Below are 14,857 nucleotides of genomic sequence, written 5' to 3'. Positions count from 1 at the left end.
TCGGGCAAATAAACTTTCTCACTCTGTTTTAAATTGCCAACTTCCGGCTTCACTTTGCGGACAGAATGCTTAAGGTGCCAATACATGGGAGCGTTTCAGCGTCAAGCGTTAAAGCGTTAGCCAATCAACGTATCAGGTTCCAGAAATATACTTGTAGTTCTTGCGGAAAGTGGCACGTTAATTGGCTACCGCTTTAACGCTCGGCGCTCGATGCTCCCATGTAAAGGCACCTTTAATCTATGTATTAGGTGGTAAACTTAGTTCCTGCGGCTCACAGTTAGATGACGTTAGTTGTAGGTGTAATTTATTTTGACATCTGAAACTGGCTGCATTTTAGAGGTTAGACATTTGTCAATAAAATTCAGTGCGAAGAGATTCATTTAAGCGAGCAGTGCTATTTTTTCTTTTGATTAAATATGGAACGTGATAAGTTGTTTTTTCGACATGTGCTGCTTCATTACTTTGACTTGAAAAAAACTGCAGCTGCAGCTCATAAATTGCTTTTCGAAGCTTATGGCAATTATGCTCCATCGGAAAGAACATGCCAAGTATGGTTTCAGCGATTTAAGAGTGGTGATTTTGATGTCAATGATAAAGAACGCTCAGGCCAACCGAAAAAGTTTGAAGACACCGATTTGCAGGCATTATTGGACGAAAACTCTACTCAAACGCTCCAAGAATTGTCTGCAGCATTAAATGTTACTCCGATGGCTGTTTCCAAACGTCTACATGCAATGGGAAAAATTCAAAAGGAGGGAAAATGGGTACCACACGAATTAACCGCAAATGCCATTGCGAATCGCTTAAACATCTCTATTTCTCTGCTCGCCAGGCAGAAAAAGAAGAGTTTTTTGTGGCGCATAGTGACTGGCGATGAAAAATGGATATACTTCGATAATCCTAAACGAAGAAAATCATGGGTAGACCCTGGCCAACCATCGACATCCATACCAAAGAGAAATATTCATGGCCACCAAGCAATGCTTTGCATTTGGTGGGATATGCACGGCGTCGTTTATTATGAGCTACTCAGACCGAACGAAAGTATCACGGGGGATCGATATCAATCACAATTAAACCGTCTGAATGAAGCATTGTTGGAAAAAAGGCCAGCAGTAGCCAGCAATCGACGTAAAGTCATGCTTTTGCACGACAACGCTCGACCACACGTTGCCAAAGCCGTCAAAGAAACACTGATGCAGCTCGAGTGGGAAGTTCTCCCGCACCCAGCGTATTCACCAGACTTAGCTCCTTCGGACTATTACTTGTTCCGGTCGATGCAGCACGGTTTGGTGGATACACACTTCAGAAATTACGAGGATGTGCGAAAATGGATCGACGAATAGATTGCATCAAAAGACCAATCGTTCTATCGTCGCGGAATCTACGCGTTGCCCGAAAGATGGGAAAAATGTATAGCTAGCGAGGGAAAATACTTCGATTAATATATTTTTTGCTTTTGACGTCGAAATAAATGAGTTTTTTAAACAAAAAAACCGCAGGAACTAAGTTTACCACCTAATATATACCATATATGGTATATACCATATATGTAATACTACTATATTGGTATATACCATATATGTAATACTACTATATTGCTAAAGGAAAGAGAACTCCGGCCCCAGAACCACGGTGCGGAAATATATATTTCTCTCTCTTTCTAAGTGTATTATGAACGTTATGCGCATGTGTCAGATAGATCATATTTGCCAATTGGAAAATAAAATATACTGTATAAAGTTGCGGGTGTATATCAGTTGGACACGGGGCAATTGGACACAGTCCAATCACAAGTCGCTGTTCCAAGGGACCCTACAAATGTCTCTAATCACACGGTGCTGTGATTGGCTGTGTCCAAATGCACCGTGTCCAAGTGCACCGCTCCCTTCGCCATGACGTCTGCACGTTCGTTACCTCCTATTAAAATGTTCAACTTTTTTTTTAATAATTTTTTAATAAACAATGACTAACGGCTAATATTACGATAGGTTGGGTTAGGTTAGTTTTGAGGGGGGTGGGTGGGGTGCAGCCCCCCGCTAGTCGTTCGATATTGCAGTTACATAATGTGATTAAAAGATTAGTAACTTGTTTAAATTGTGGGAAAGCAGCAACGTTTGACAAGTGAAAAAAAATTAAAAAAAACGTTAAAACAATATATAACTTGCATATTTTTCTTTCGATTGATTATCAATGTTGGAGTCAAAATAAATATTTTTACCGAAAGAGCTGCAAAAAAATATCAAAATTCGAAAAAGGCCTTATTGTATATAATTACGCGAAAAAGAACCAGGAGTATTGAAATACTAGATAGTACACTGATCGTGCCTGACGGTACTTCCACAGCAGCGCTTGAGATCAATATTTCGGCCAAATACATGATTTTTTAATATTTAATTAAAATTATCTGGATGACTCACAAACCTTTTTAATGATATTTTATAACTCTTCATACGAAATACAAACGATACCATATTGAATCTTTGTTTAATTTACCTCCGGTCATTATTTCCGGCTAAATACATGGTCCAAAAAAGAACAATTAATTACAAGTAATAGAATGACTCACAAATCTTTTTAATTGCACTTCAAAACTCTTCATACAAAATACAAACGATTCAAAAGAATAGTTTTCCAACCGAAGTTTTTTTCCGGTCAAGTACATACGAATCAATTTGCTTACTGCTTAAGTTTTTCTGTGTGCCACGGCCCATGATCGGTCAATTCTTACGTTAGCTCTTAAGGCCAAATCACGATTGGCGATAGATAATTGATGATTGAAGATTGGAACTTGACCAATTGAAACAAAGCAAACCAAGGCTGAAACTTGTTGATTTGTTAAAATTTAATCTTTAATTGTCAATCGTCAATCACCAATCGCTAGTGTGATTTGGCCTTTACGGTTACTGTTACGGAAAGTGTATGTGGCCAGTTTTATCTAATAGCGTTTTTCATTGGCAGAATTGGTGCGCACTGAGTGCGCACTAAGCTTGTTCACAGTATGTTATTATATTGAAAGATTGTCTTAAATAAATTCTCAAATATTTTTAACCAGTAATATAATATGTATAACATCCGTACGAATCATTTTATAACTTAAAATATTTTTAAATATGTATTAAGACACGATCTTAAATATGAAAATGTATTGTAAACAAGCCTTAGTGCGCACCAGTTCTGCTAATGAAAAACGTTATAACTACCCTAATAACACAGATGTTCAGGGGACATCCAGAGGACATCCTGAGGACATTATTCGTCCTCAGGACGTCCTTAGGATGTCCTCAGGGGATCTTGTGCTGTCTGGGTAACTTAACCCAACTTTCCTGTCCTTGCGTCCGCGCGAACAATACGCTTGTTGGGGCATGTGTGGACATAACTTACCGCAGAGGCAGAAGCTTCGGACTTTTCCCGCATGAGGCCTCTGAAGTCAACTCAGGATTTGTCTACGACTCCTGGGTTACGTTCCAAAACACTACTCGACAAGTAGAGTAGCATTTAATTGACCAATAAGAACAAAGATAATTAGGATATCTTTATCATGATTGAACAATGAAATGTACTCTACCCACCAAGTAGAATTTTGGAACGCAGCCCTATCTATGTATATATACGTCATTGAGGATCACGCGGACCTTTATTTTTTAAAGTAAAGTTACTCAAAGACGAGTCACTCGTCGTTTTACTCTATCTTAAAGACTTTTCGTTGTATAATACTTTTTGAATCATTTCAAGATTTTTACGGAAATTACGCAGCCTATTGAATGTTGTCTTTCTGTCATTAACTTTTATATATAACGTATGTAATGTACTTTTTGTATATATTTATGAAGTTATATCATTTCTTTAATTTGTATTAAATGCACAAGTATGCATTACCTATAAATTCATATTTTATGACAATTACCAAATAATAATAAAATTGAAAACAAAATTTAATAAAGGTAGTATTGATCAGAAATAAAATACCAGTCTGCTTTTACATAAGCCTTTATTGACAATAAGATACTTTTTACAGCTAAATTTAATACACATTATATGTTCCCTTGTTGTAGTGTAATTGTCAAGTATATATACAAAAAGACATTACAAGGAAACTCCTATTTGTTTACAGTGATACATTAAAAATGTGTAGAGACCACTTAAAGAACTAGGAATAAACAGCTTTTTCCTGTATCTACATGCGTGAGTCACTTAGATTGCATAATATGTATCGTTAAAAGAAAAAATGTATATAGTGAGAAACTAGAATACAAGTTGATTCGTGTTAGCAATACGACAATTAATCAATAAGCCAATTGAATCGTTGTATAGTTCGAGTTACGCCGCTTCGAGTACAATTCGAGATTCAGTACAATATACATAATCAAAAAGGCATATTTTTCCAAACTGGTTTAGACATTATATATATATATATATATATATATATGTATGTATGTATGTATGTATGTATATATGTATAAACCCAAGAGGCCATTTGTTCCTTCTACAATTAAGATTCTTCATGTTGGCGAAACATTGTTCCTCGACATTGCTCTTCACTTTGGTATGTGTTTAGTAATAACTATCGTTCGAATTTGCAGCAGCAAAAGCACGCTGATATTAATCTTCCTACTACCACTATGCAGCCTCCGCTGTACTCGTACTCGAATTCTACGCTGGCTCAGATATCTCTTAAGACTAATTTAGGAACGCTAGCGATACACTGATTAGAGAGCAGAGAAGGATGAGACTTTGAGCCGGCGTCATCCCGGGCATCGCTACGTTACAATAATCAGTTAAACAGGAACAGACTTCTTGTCGACCCCCGAAGCCGCTTCGTTGATAACACTTGCCTTTATAATTCGACTCGTCCCAACCGCAACCTCGGATAACTCGCGTGTCAGGTGGTACTGCATAAAAGAAATAATAATAATAATGTCAATAATTGAACTCTGACTGTAAGTTAATTGCGCGCAGTATCAATTATGCATGATAAATTAATTAGCGATTGAAAGTCTTCATGTAATATATTGACACACGTACGGCCGTTGACGCTGAATTCGATGACTTGCGTGATTTTTCGACACATGGTATATTTGGAGCCATCCTTGAGATCCGAGCAATCTATTTTCATAGTATCTGGAGGCTTATTATCGGCACACTGGCTGTTGTTGCGGCTATTGCACTGATAACATTGCATAGCTTCCACGCCTGTAAAATATATTATGGTCGATTTATTTTCTCTTGTCTCGTTCTCGCTCTCTTATCGTACGCATGAGCCTGTATATGAATGCAGCCTCACATTTTCTGCAAAAGAAAATACTACTCGATTATAGCTTGCGTGATTATTAGACGAGTCTTCGTACGTTCCGTAGATCGCGTATCGAATTTCATACTCTTATCTCCTAACGACGAAAGATTTAAGCGTTTCCAAGCTGCATATGTGAAATGTATTGTAATATAATGTCGCTGCGGCGATGCGATGCTGAGCTATACTCTTCTAATTTATCTCTCTGTGGTATCGTGGTATCATTTTTATAAAATTACGAGCGACGCGCTCGCATAGGAGCGATAATAAGGCTAAAGATCGCAATGGGAAGAAGATAATCAGACAAGCTCGAGCGATGTATTAATTTATTAAAGCCTTTCCGCTCTCTCGGCGTGCTAAATCGCGGCCTATTACGGCGATCGCGTTCGCGTATTCCGAGGACACGCATCGCAATTTCTTGAACACAAAGGTCCTGTCGCTAAAAGCGTCTCTAAAAGTAGCTTGCAGCCAATCAGAAGGTTTGTAAACCGCTTTGACGAGCGCTTTCAGCGATAACAGATCATTCAGGCCCATATTTGTCTGCACAATTAATAATGGAGTAATATCCAGGGTTCAGAGAGAGACATTGCACGAGCTTCACATTCAAATATGTGTAGCTTCAAGAAATGGTCTCTAATAGATAAGAAATTGTTGCATTTTTTCTGGGAAACACAGCTATCATGAAAATGAATGCTGGACAACGGTGCAGAAGTAACAACGCTGCTCTCTGTTAATCGGCCATCTTTACGTTAGCACGTTACATGCATATAGGCCAGTATTCATAGTCGAATCTTATTTCAAAACCGTCTTAAGTAATGTCTTAAGATGCGAATACAGCTCTGTGATTGGTTTTAAAGTGACATTTTAAAGTAGTACTTAAGATGATCTTAGATATAAAATCGGACTATGAATATCGGCCATAGTTCATCGAACTCTCGACGATGCTACCACGTAGAAAAATCAATGCAGCTGCACTACCTCTGACGCCCCGATAGGGATGGGTTTAGAACCGTGAAAAAATAGAAAAAATTAACCAGTTAAGGTGCCAATACATGGGAGCGTTCCAGCGTCGAGCGTTAAAGCGTTAGCCAATCAACATATCAGATCCCAGAAGTATACTTGTAGTTCTTGTGGAAAGTGGCACGTTAATTGGCTACCGCTTTACGCTCGACGCTCGATGCTCCCATGCAAAGATACCTTAAGACGTAAGCAGTAAGCAAATTGACCAATCACAATCGTTGATTCTTGAACCGTAAGAAAAATCAGCGACTGTAATTAGTCAATTTGCTTACTGCTTAAGTTTTTCTGTGTGCCACTAGCTTAGAGGCTAGTGTTCACACACAAATTGACATAACAGTAACATAAGACGTACCGTAAAAATTGACCAATTATATTGAGAATAGTCGAAACGTAAGGTGTCAACAAAACGTAAGGTCGCCATTTTGATGAATTGTAATTGGTCAATTCTTATGGTACGTCATACGTTATGGCTATGGCAGTTTATGTGTGAAGGCCCTAAGGGGCGCGCACACGCATTGACATAACAGTAACGTAAGACGTACTGTAAAAATGGACCAATTACAATTGAGTATTCACAAAAATGGCGACCTTACGGTTCGATGATATTCAAAGTGATTGGTCAATTCTTACAGTACGTCTTACGTTACTGTTATGTCAATTCGTGTGTGGCCTCCACACAAATTGACATAACACAATTGACCAATCACAGTTGATTATTTTCCTCAAATTTGACTGTGATTGGTTAATTTCTTAAGGCTTAAAGCTTACTACACCTATTGTGGATCGGAACTTATGGCTACGGTTACGGCGATTTGTGTGCGAAGGCCCTTAAAGGGACGTCTACATTGGAAGTAAGCAGTAAGAAGTAGGAAGTAAGAATAAGAAATTGACCAATCATAGTTGATTATTCTTATCACATTCGACTGTGGTTAGTCAATTTCTTACTCTTACTTCCTACTTCTTGCTATTTATTTCCAATGTAGACGTCCCTTAAAGCCTTCACACACAAATTGATATAACAGTAACGTTAGACGTGACCAATTACGATTGACCGTAAGAATTGACCAATTACGATTGAGTATTCATCAAAATGGCGACCTTACGGTTCGACGATTTTCAATGTGATTAGTCAATTCTTACGATACGTTTTACGTTACTATTATGTCGATTGTATGTGAAGGCCCTAAGGGCCTTCGCACACAAATCGCCGTAACCGTTGCCATAAATCCCGATTCACAATAGGTGTAATAAGCTAAACCTTGAGAAATTGACCAATCACAGTCAAATTTGAGGAAAATAATCGACTGTGATTGGTCAATTTCTTAAGGCTTAAAGCTTACTATACTTATTGTGGCTCGAGACTAATACATCAACTTGAGCTGAAATATCAATTAGGATATTGCTATAGATTTATGTATTCCAAAAGATTATAAAAGTGTGACAAGTTTTATCTTACGCAAAAATAACTAGATTTCAACCGGTAGTGTCACTTTTATTATCTTTTGGAATACGTAAATCTACAGCAATATCCTGATTGGTTCTTCAGCTTAAGTTATTATGACTACGGTTACGACAATTTGATGGCCCTTACTTTTACTAAACGGTTATAACTACTGTTATAAGTTACTGTTACTTCATAATAATCATCTATTTAAACATTTATTCGTTTAAACGATTACTAACAAATTACTACAATATATTGTTAGAAGACAAATTAGCTGGTTATCGATTAGCTTAACTAATTAAGCAGTCATTGCTTGTAAACTTTTTTTCTGTTCCTTTTAACTGAACTGCCTGAACTAGTGCAATAAGTTACAGCAAGATAAATATATTTTGTTTTAAGCTAACTTATTGGAATGTTTTAAGTTTACGGATTTCTTTGTGCGTTGACTTAAGTTTAAGTTTACATATAGGTATGGCCATTGTATTGTCAGTACTTAACGTAACGTAACATGTTATGGCCGTGGCACACAACAAACTTAAGCAATAAGACGTAAGCAGTAAGCAAATTGACCAATCACAGTCGTTGATTCTTGGACCTTAAAAAGAATCAATGACTGTGATTGGTCAATTTGTTTACTGCTTACGTTTTACTGCTTAAGTTTTTTTATGTGCCACTAGCCTTAGGGGCGCCGTACACGAATTGACATAACAGTAACGTAAGACGTAAGATCGTAAAGGCCATGGCACACAAAAAAGCTTAAGCAGTAAGACGTAAACAGTAAGCAAATTGACCAATCACATTCGTTGATTCTTGGACCGTAAGAAGAATCAATGACTGTGATTGGTCAATTTACTTACTGTTTACGTTTTATTGCTTAAGTTTTTCTATGTATCATCAGCTTAAGAATTGACCAATCACTTTGAGTATCGTCGAACTGTAAGGTCGCCATTTTTGTGAATACTCAATTGTAATTGGTCCATTTTTACGGTACGTCTTACGTTACTGTTATGTCAATTCGTGTGCAGCGCCCCTAAAGGTGTAGATCCAATGGTCCGTAAACATATCCGTATCCGTAACTATAAACAAAATCAAGTCGTCATTGGTCGTGATATATATCACGACCAATGATGACTCGATTTTGTTTATAGTTACGGATACGGATATGTTTACGGACCATTGGACCCGCACCTTTAGAGCCAACATACAAGCACATCCGTAACATCTTAGATAGCACAGAGAATTTAAAAAGAATTCAAAAAGAATTCAGTCGTATGTCACCAATTCTGAGTTCATTTTCAGATGTAAAAAGAATTCTTCAGAGTTCAGTTTAATGAAAAGAATTCTTTTTGTATTTAAAAATCAACTCAGAATTGGTGATATTCGACTGAATTCTTTTAGAATTCTCTTGCTATCTGGTATGATACGTTACGTTAAGTACTGACAATACAATGGCCATACCTGTACGTAAACTTAAACTTAAGTCAACGCACAAAAAAATCCGTAAACTTAACATGTTACGGATGTTCTTGTACGGAGGCTCGTAGGGTGAAATTACACGGTGCATAATAGAACTGCGGAATAAAGAGTACGATTAATAGAAGCAACCAATCAATCAAGGGAAGCAGTCTGATAGAAAAGAGCAGAATAGCGCTGATTGGTTGCTTTTATGACGCATTCTCTATTCCGCAGTTCTATTACGCACCGTGTAATTTCATCCTTAGTTATTCCTTAGATTTCTATTGTGTTCTCTGGGGAAAATAGAAATTTCCGATTGCGGAATTGATTGCAGACGAGTCCATAATACGTACTTAGGCAGTTCAGCTAAAAAAAACAGACCTCTTATTCAGTCATAAAATATTGGTTGCATTCAGCGACAGATATAGCCTGAACATATGAATATAAACAGTCTAAATATATGAATATAAAATGTCAAATTTCGTGCACAATAATTGTTTAATGTTAACATAAAGCAGGTCTGGCTTAAAGCCTTAAGAAATTGATCAATCGAATATGAGAAAAATAGTCGACTATGATTAGTCAATTTCTTATGTCTTAGAGTTTATTATACCTATTGTAGGCCGGTGATCATAGTTAGATTTTATATTTAAGATCATTTCAAATTTATCTTCCGATGTGTCCCATGAAATGAAATGATCCATACAGCATCTGAAGATGAACTTTAGATTTTAAATATAAGATATGGAGTGTCATTCTCGAAAAATATCAATATTTCTACGAGAAACTATAGTCTATGTTACATATATTATAACTTTTCATCGAAACATCGTATATGATATTTTTTAAGAATACGGCTCTCGACTATGGATACCGCTCGTAGACTCTGCCTAAACAGCTAATTTGTATCTTAAACATTATTGCTCTTGTAAAATTATAACTTGATAAAAATAACCGTTTATTTTGTTATTCTCTAAATTTGATAATGGTTGATAACTTCTTGATAACAGGTTCAGTAACAAATAACGAAATAAAAAAGAACAGACCTACTAAAAAATCCGCACACCACACGCGCGCGCGCGCGCGTGTATCATCACGAGAGAGCGGGCGGGGATGAAAAATTATAACGACGCGATGAGAGTTAATTTACGTCACGCTAGAGCGCTTCGTATTTTTAGCGCTGCTACACGTGACAAATGTTCCTTTTCCTGCAAACCTTGATGAGATCGTAAGATCTCTATAAGCTATTTAGGTGCTTATTCTATAACGTTTAATGATGTCGCTATGTATCGCTGCGCAGTTATTTCATAATATAAAAAATCTACGCAATGATTCATAACGATGTTGTTAAAAATTATAGAATATACCTCTTAGATCGACTAGATGTTTGTTTACATATTCACCGAACGTGTCCGTGAAATATTAATTGCTCAGTTATAGGAAAGTCAATCGAGGGTTATATTCGCCAGGATTATTCGACAGATCTTTTTGGTTAATTATCGAAAGGAATCACGATCATTCGCGAAAGATATTTAAGATTTATCTTAAATTTTTTTATTGATGGTAAGATGGTAAGATTTATCATAAATTTTTTTATTGATGGTAACGTTTCAGAAGTGCAATCTCGTGCGAGTGCGAGTTGACGATTCCATAGAAGATTGACAAATCGTCGTGATAAAGACCATTTGTAATCACTGCTTAAATTAGGACTGCATCATAACGCCTGGATCTCGCTTAGAAAAGGCGCATTACGTCTCAAAAAATCATTTGTTTTATCTTGCTATGGTATCTCTTTTCTCTGCACAGTCGCGCTATCGTCGTGTATATACCTCCGTGTACTTTAATATATCCAAACCGCGTTCGATACGTCAAATCTAAATAGACTTGCCGAGTGGTACACTTGGACACACCCTCACTCACACTTACCATTGTGGCACACAAGCAGAAAGATGCTGCACAAGGCAATAACAATAGACCTCACTCTGAAGATTTTCCGCATTTTTCTCTTTGTCTTTGCCTTTTAAATGATTGATGAACAGACGGATGTCGAATATAACTGACAAGCTTCACTAACAGATACCACAGTGCTCACAGAAAAAATGAAGAAGGACGAATATGTACGTGTAAGGGGAAAGGAAATATGACAGAGGGTTTAAAATAAACGGGGAAACTGAAAGAGGGGAAGAGAAAGAAATAGAGAGAGAGAGAAAGAGAGAAAGAAAGACAGAGAAAGAAAGACAGAGAAAGAAAGACAGAGAAAGAGAGAAGAGAGAGGGAGAAAAAGAAAGAAATAGAGAAAGAAAGATAATCAAGAATCCAAAAAACCCAAAGATATCATTTGACCTGGAGAACTGAAAAAGCACTGTTAATGTTTGACGCTAGCGTGCTGCAACCCTACTAACTCTAGCACCGATGTATACAGTACCGAGTGGTACTGAGCGAACATGCGATTACGGTCGAGGTAGGGGAGACTAAAGGACCGTTCAGGCTGGCTGAAGGCCAATACAGTTGCACGTATCGTGATTTATTCTTTCTATGTATTCTTGCGGAGATATTCCCACCGAACTGATGAAACGAGTACTTTATGAAAATATGCGAAAAGAATAAGTTGGCGCGACGTGACGAAACGCCATGAATCGCGTTGTTTGCTTAGTCTGAATGGGCCTTAAGGTAGACGTGCTGAAACGACTAGCGATGGAAGGAGAACACCGTGAATAGGCGACGTATCTACGCGAATAACCCCGGCTCAATCGATCCTTCTATTGTTGAGGCAAAATTTTGCCACACTCCATCTCATATGTTTTGTGACACATTTCATGGTGCATTTTGCACGCACCTGTTAACCGATATTTTTTCACGAAAAACTTATTTTACTGTTTAAGCAATAAATGAAGTGAATAGTGACATTAATTCACACAATGTCAAAGTGCCTTTAAATATATTTATAAATTAATCTGAATTTACGAGTCATATTTTTTTAGAGACACTTTTATCAATGAGGGATTACTCAGAGTAAGATTCACGCGGAGTAACCATTTGCTCATTAACATCAACCATTAGTAGAAAACTGGAGAAAGAAGTGCGAAGGTTCTAAAAAAAGTTGACATGAACATATAGGTTAAATAGATAAGGCTGCGGATAATACGAATAGCTTCACGTTCAAATGGAGAGTAAAGTGATGGTTTGGAGCACGTTGAGTGGATAATGTTCATCTTCCTGTGGTATGCTCAACGTCACGAAACTGTCACACGTAATCATCATCTCATGTATTTGCGTATTGTGTTTCAAGTCCGACAAAGTAATACCGTGAACTTTCTTGTCGATTTCCCAACGTCCATCTTGTGTATTACCTCGATATGCTTATATCGCAAATAAAACGCAAAACAAATCGTGAACATGTTAGTGTAAATTATATATTTTACCTTTGTAGCGTTGTCGCTCATGATTTGACTGCAACACGCCATACCTGTCTACAGCCGCGAGAGTAAAAGGGTGTGAATTGATATTAAATGTAGAGTAATTTTTCATCATAGCCGACATTAACGTAATTAGCGTTTCAACGACCATCGGCCGGCAGTGCTGACATACTTCTCATCACTCTGATAAATCTGTGTTGCCAATATCTTGCTTAGCTGCATAGTCTACTTAAGATTGCACTCCAGAATATCCTTCTTGAAGAAAATTTTATTGAAAATCATATTTTATTGAAAATATTTTACTTTGAAAATAACATATCACAGATACTGTGCATTTGTATAAGTTTTGGAATGCATTTGGAATCGAGACGAATATTGTCGCGAACCAATTTACATCGCTAACTTCATGTCGTATTGAACGCATTTTGTTAAGTATCTCGGTGTTATGCGCAGTCTATAACCCTCTCAGTAAGACTTAATTTTACGTTCATTTTCCCGATTCATTCGAGCTTACAAATGAAATATTAGGTAAGAAATAGTTTGCAAATAAATTGTGTGTATATATATATGTGTGTGTGTGTGTGTGTGTATTATAAAACCAAAAGTAAAATACAAAAAACTGCGTCTGATTTTTGTGGTTATGTAACGCAGTTAATTTTGCTGATAAAATACAAATTCTCCTACTTAATTTTCGCCAGTGTAATTAGCGTGAAATAAAAATCATTTGATTCGTGTTAATTTTATATTACGGAGATATCTTTTCGTAGGATATATACTCCTATTGCACTCGTGTGATTCTTTCGATGCTGTATGGCCTACATGAAGAAACGTAGTTTACAATGCATATAAGACTTTACATATTGCAAATATTATTAATTTTGTATATTTTCCAAAACGGTAAGAATCAAATGAGAGAATTATAACTTTTTAGTTAATTACTTCAGTTGATTGCCCACATTAAAATAGAAATTATAAAGGCAATATCTATTATAATCATGTATCTATTAATTTTCTCCGTTTACTCTTCTTATGTGTTTGTAAATAAATAAATCTATTTATTTATTTATTTATTGATAATGCTTAAATATTATGTATATTTTTTTAATTATTAATGCAGTTTCTTTTAAATGTTTATTCCCAATTATACTGGCATCAATCAATGGTAACAACTATAAAAAAAGAATGCATTGCAATGAAATGTTATCAGTGCAACAGCAAAAAGGACCAGAATTGCACTCTTAACAAAGTGCACTTTAAATACCTGAAATTGTGCCCATCGGGTCATCTCTATTGTCGCAAAGCTGTTTATGTGTGTGAGTATATCCGAGTATTATCACTACTACTACTGAGTTACAGTCTCTCGCATTTAGCTTCCCCCATCTGCCAGCATCTACTAACCACAGCTATAGCCGTTAGGGACAGTAACTTGCGAATTTTCGTGATCATTTAATGGAGTTGATTCGCGATACATCTCACATCCTGAGTGAAGCATGTCACGTTGTTAAGCCAACAGTTCTAACAAACTGATAATATTTAAAAAAAAGTCCGTACAATTCTTCGCAGATTACTTTATGGATTCGCATAATGACCTAACAATGCGCGAATGCGCGAAATCGCGCAACAGCCAAAAGGAGTGCTATCGGGGACGCTATAGCCGAGATAGTTATCAACTTGTCTGCGAATGTGTGGGTTACGGCTGCAATCGATCTCAACGATGCTCACTCAGCCACGCCGTCTACTTTCTGTGTACGCTCTCCGTGATTGTCGATTACTATATTACCAGGCGATGCGATTGAAATTGATCGATCGATGGAGCGAGCGAGTGTAAGTTCCCTTCTGAGCATTCTAAGTAGCAATATCCGACTTATCGAATTACGTCATCTTTTTTATGCGCGTGCATGCCTTATATACTTATAATACGAATTTTAAGTAGCAACTCTCCTGCGAAACGAGATACTTAAGAAAATACGTGCGAGATATGTTGATATGCGACTAATCGTTAAATCTATCATAAAAACAAAGATGAAATAAGCATGGTTGCAAAAAAGTTACATAAAAAATTCATTTACTTGCATGCTTGTTCTTCATGTCATATACATAATAAATTACTATTATTATATTATACTATATTATTATTGAAATGATATATATATATATATATATATATATATATATATATATATATATATATATATATATATATATATATATATATATATATATATAGAGAGA

At 36.5% G+C, this 14,857-nt stretch overlaps 2 protein-coding genes across 7 annotated transcripts in view; one reads left to right on the top strand and one right to left on the bottom strand.

Moving 5' to 3' along the window:
• Positions 1-3,972: 3,972 nt before the first annotated feature.
• LOC116842888 lies at positions 3,973-11,620 on the bottom strand. Of its 3 annotated transcripts, XM_032812710.1 has the most exons (4): positions 5,379-5,394; positions 5,285-5,289; positions 5,026-5,193; positions 3,973-4,892 (listed from the first exon to the last, which is right to left on the bottom strand). In XM_032812710.1, the coding sequence occupies exons 3-4, from the start codon at positions 5,180-5,182 to the stop codon at positions 4,681-4,683; spliced, it is 369 nt and encodes a 122-aa protein (XP_032668601.1). In that variant the 5' UTR covers positions 5,183-5,193; positions 5,285-5,289; positions 5,379-5,394; the 3' UTR covers positions 3,973-4,680. The 3 variants fall into 3 exon arrangements, with proteins under 3 accessions (XP_032668601.1, XP_032668599.1, XP_032668600.1); XM_032812708.1 differs by lacking the exons at positions 5,285-5,289; positions 5,379-5,394 and adding an exon at positions 11,136-11,620; XM_032812709.1 differs by having other exon boundaries at positions 5,285-6,357.
• Positions 11,621-11,960: 340 nt separating this feature from the next.
• LOC116842886 overlaps positions 11,961-14,857 on the top strand; it is a 7,774-nt gene continuing 4,877 nt past the window's right edge. For 2 of the 4 annotated variants that reach the window (XM_032812706.1, XM_032812703.1), the window contains exons 1-4: positions 11,961-13,153; positions 13,393-13,522; positions 13,807-13,938; positions 14,189-14,449. The gene's annotated coding sequence lies outside the window, so the exon portion shown is untranslated. Of the gene's footprint in view, positions 13,154-13,392; positions 13,523-13,806; positions 13,939-14,169; positions 14,450-14,857 lie in introns of all 4 variants that reach the window. The other 2 variants (XM_032812705.1, XM_032812704.1) reach the window with 2 other exon arrangements.

The sequence above is a fragment of the Odontomachus brunneus genome, unplaced genomic scaffold, assembly GCF_010583005.1.
Source record: "Odontomachus brunneus isolate Ranch 3 - 2012 unplaced genomic scaffold, Obru_v1 Obru_scaffold_028, whole genome shotgun sequence".
NCBI classification, from domain to species: Eukaryota; Metazoa; Arthropoda; class Insecta; order Hymenoptera; family Formicidae; genus Odontomachus; species Odontomachus brunneus.
This window is presented reverse-complemented; position numbering and strand designations above follow the sequence as displayed.

Bases quoted from the DNA above. Each gene is read 5' to 3' on its own strand.
- LOC116842888 (XM_032812708.1), bottom strand. From the start codon at position 11,208: ATGCGGAAAATCTTCAGAGTGAGGTCTATTGTTATTGCCTTGTGCAGC. The intron at 5,194-11,135 runs GTAAGTGTGAGT...TATATTTTACAG, and splicing joins TCTGCTTGTGTGCCACAATG to GCGTGGAAGCTATGCAATGT. The intron at 4,893-5,025 runs GTACGTGTGTCA...TCTTTTATGCAG, and splicing joins CGAATTCAGCGTCAACGGCC to TACCACCTGACACGCGAGTT.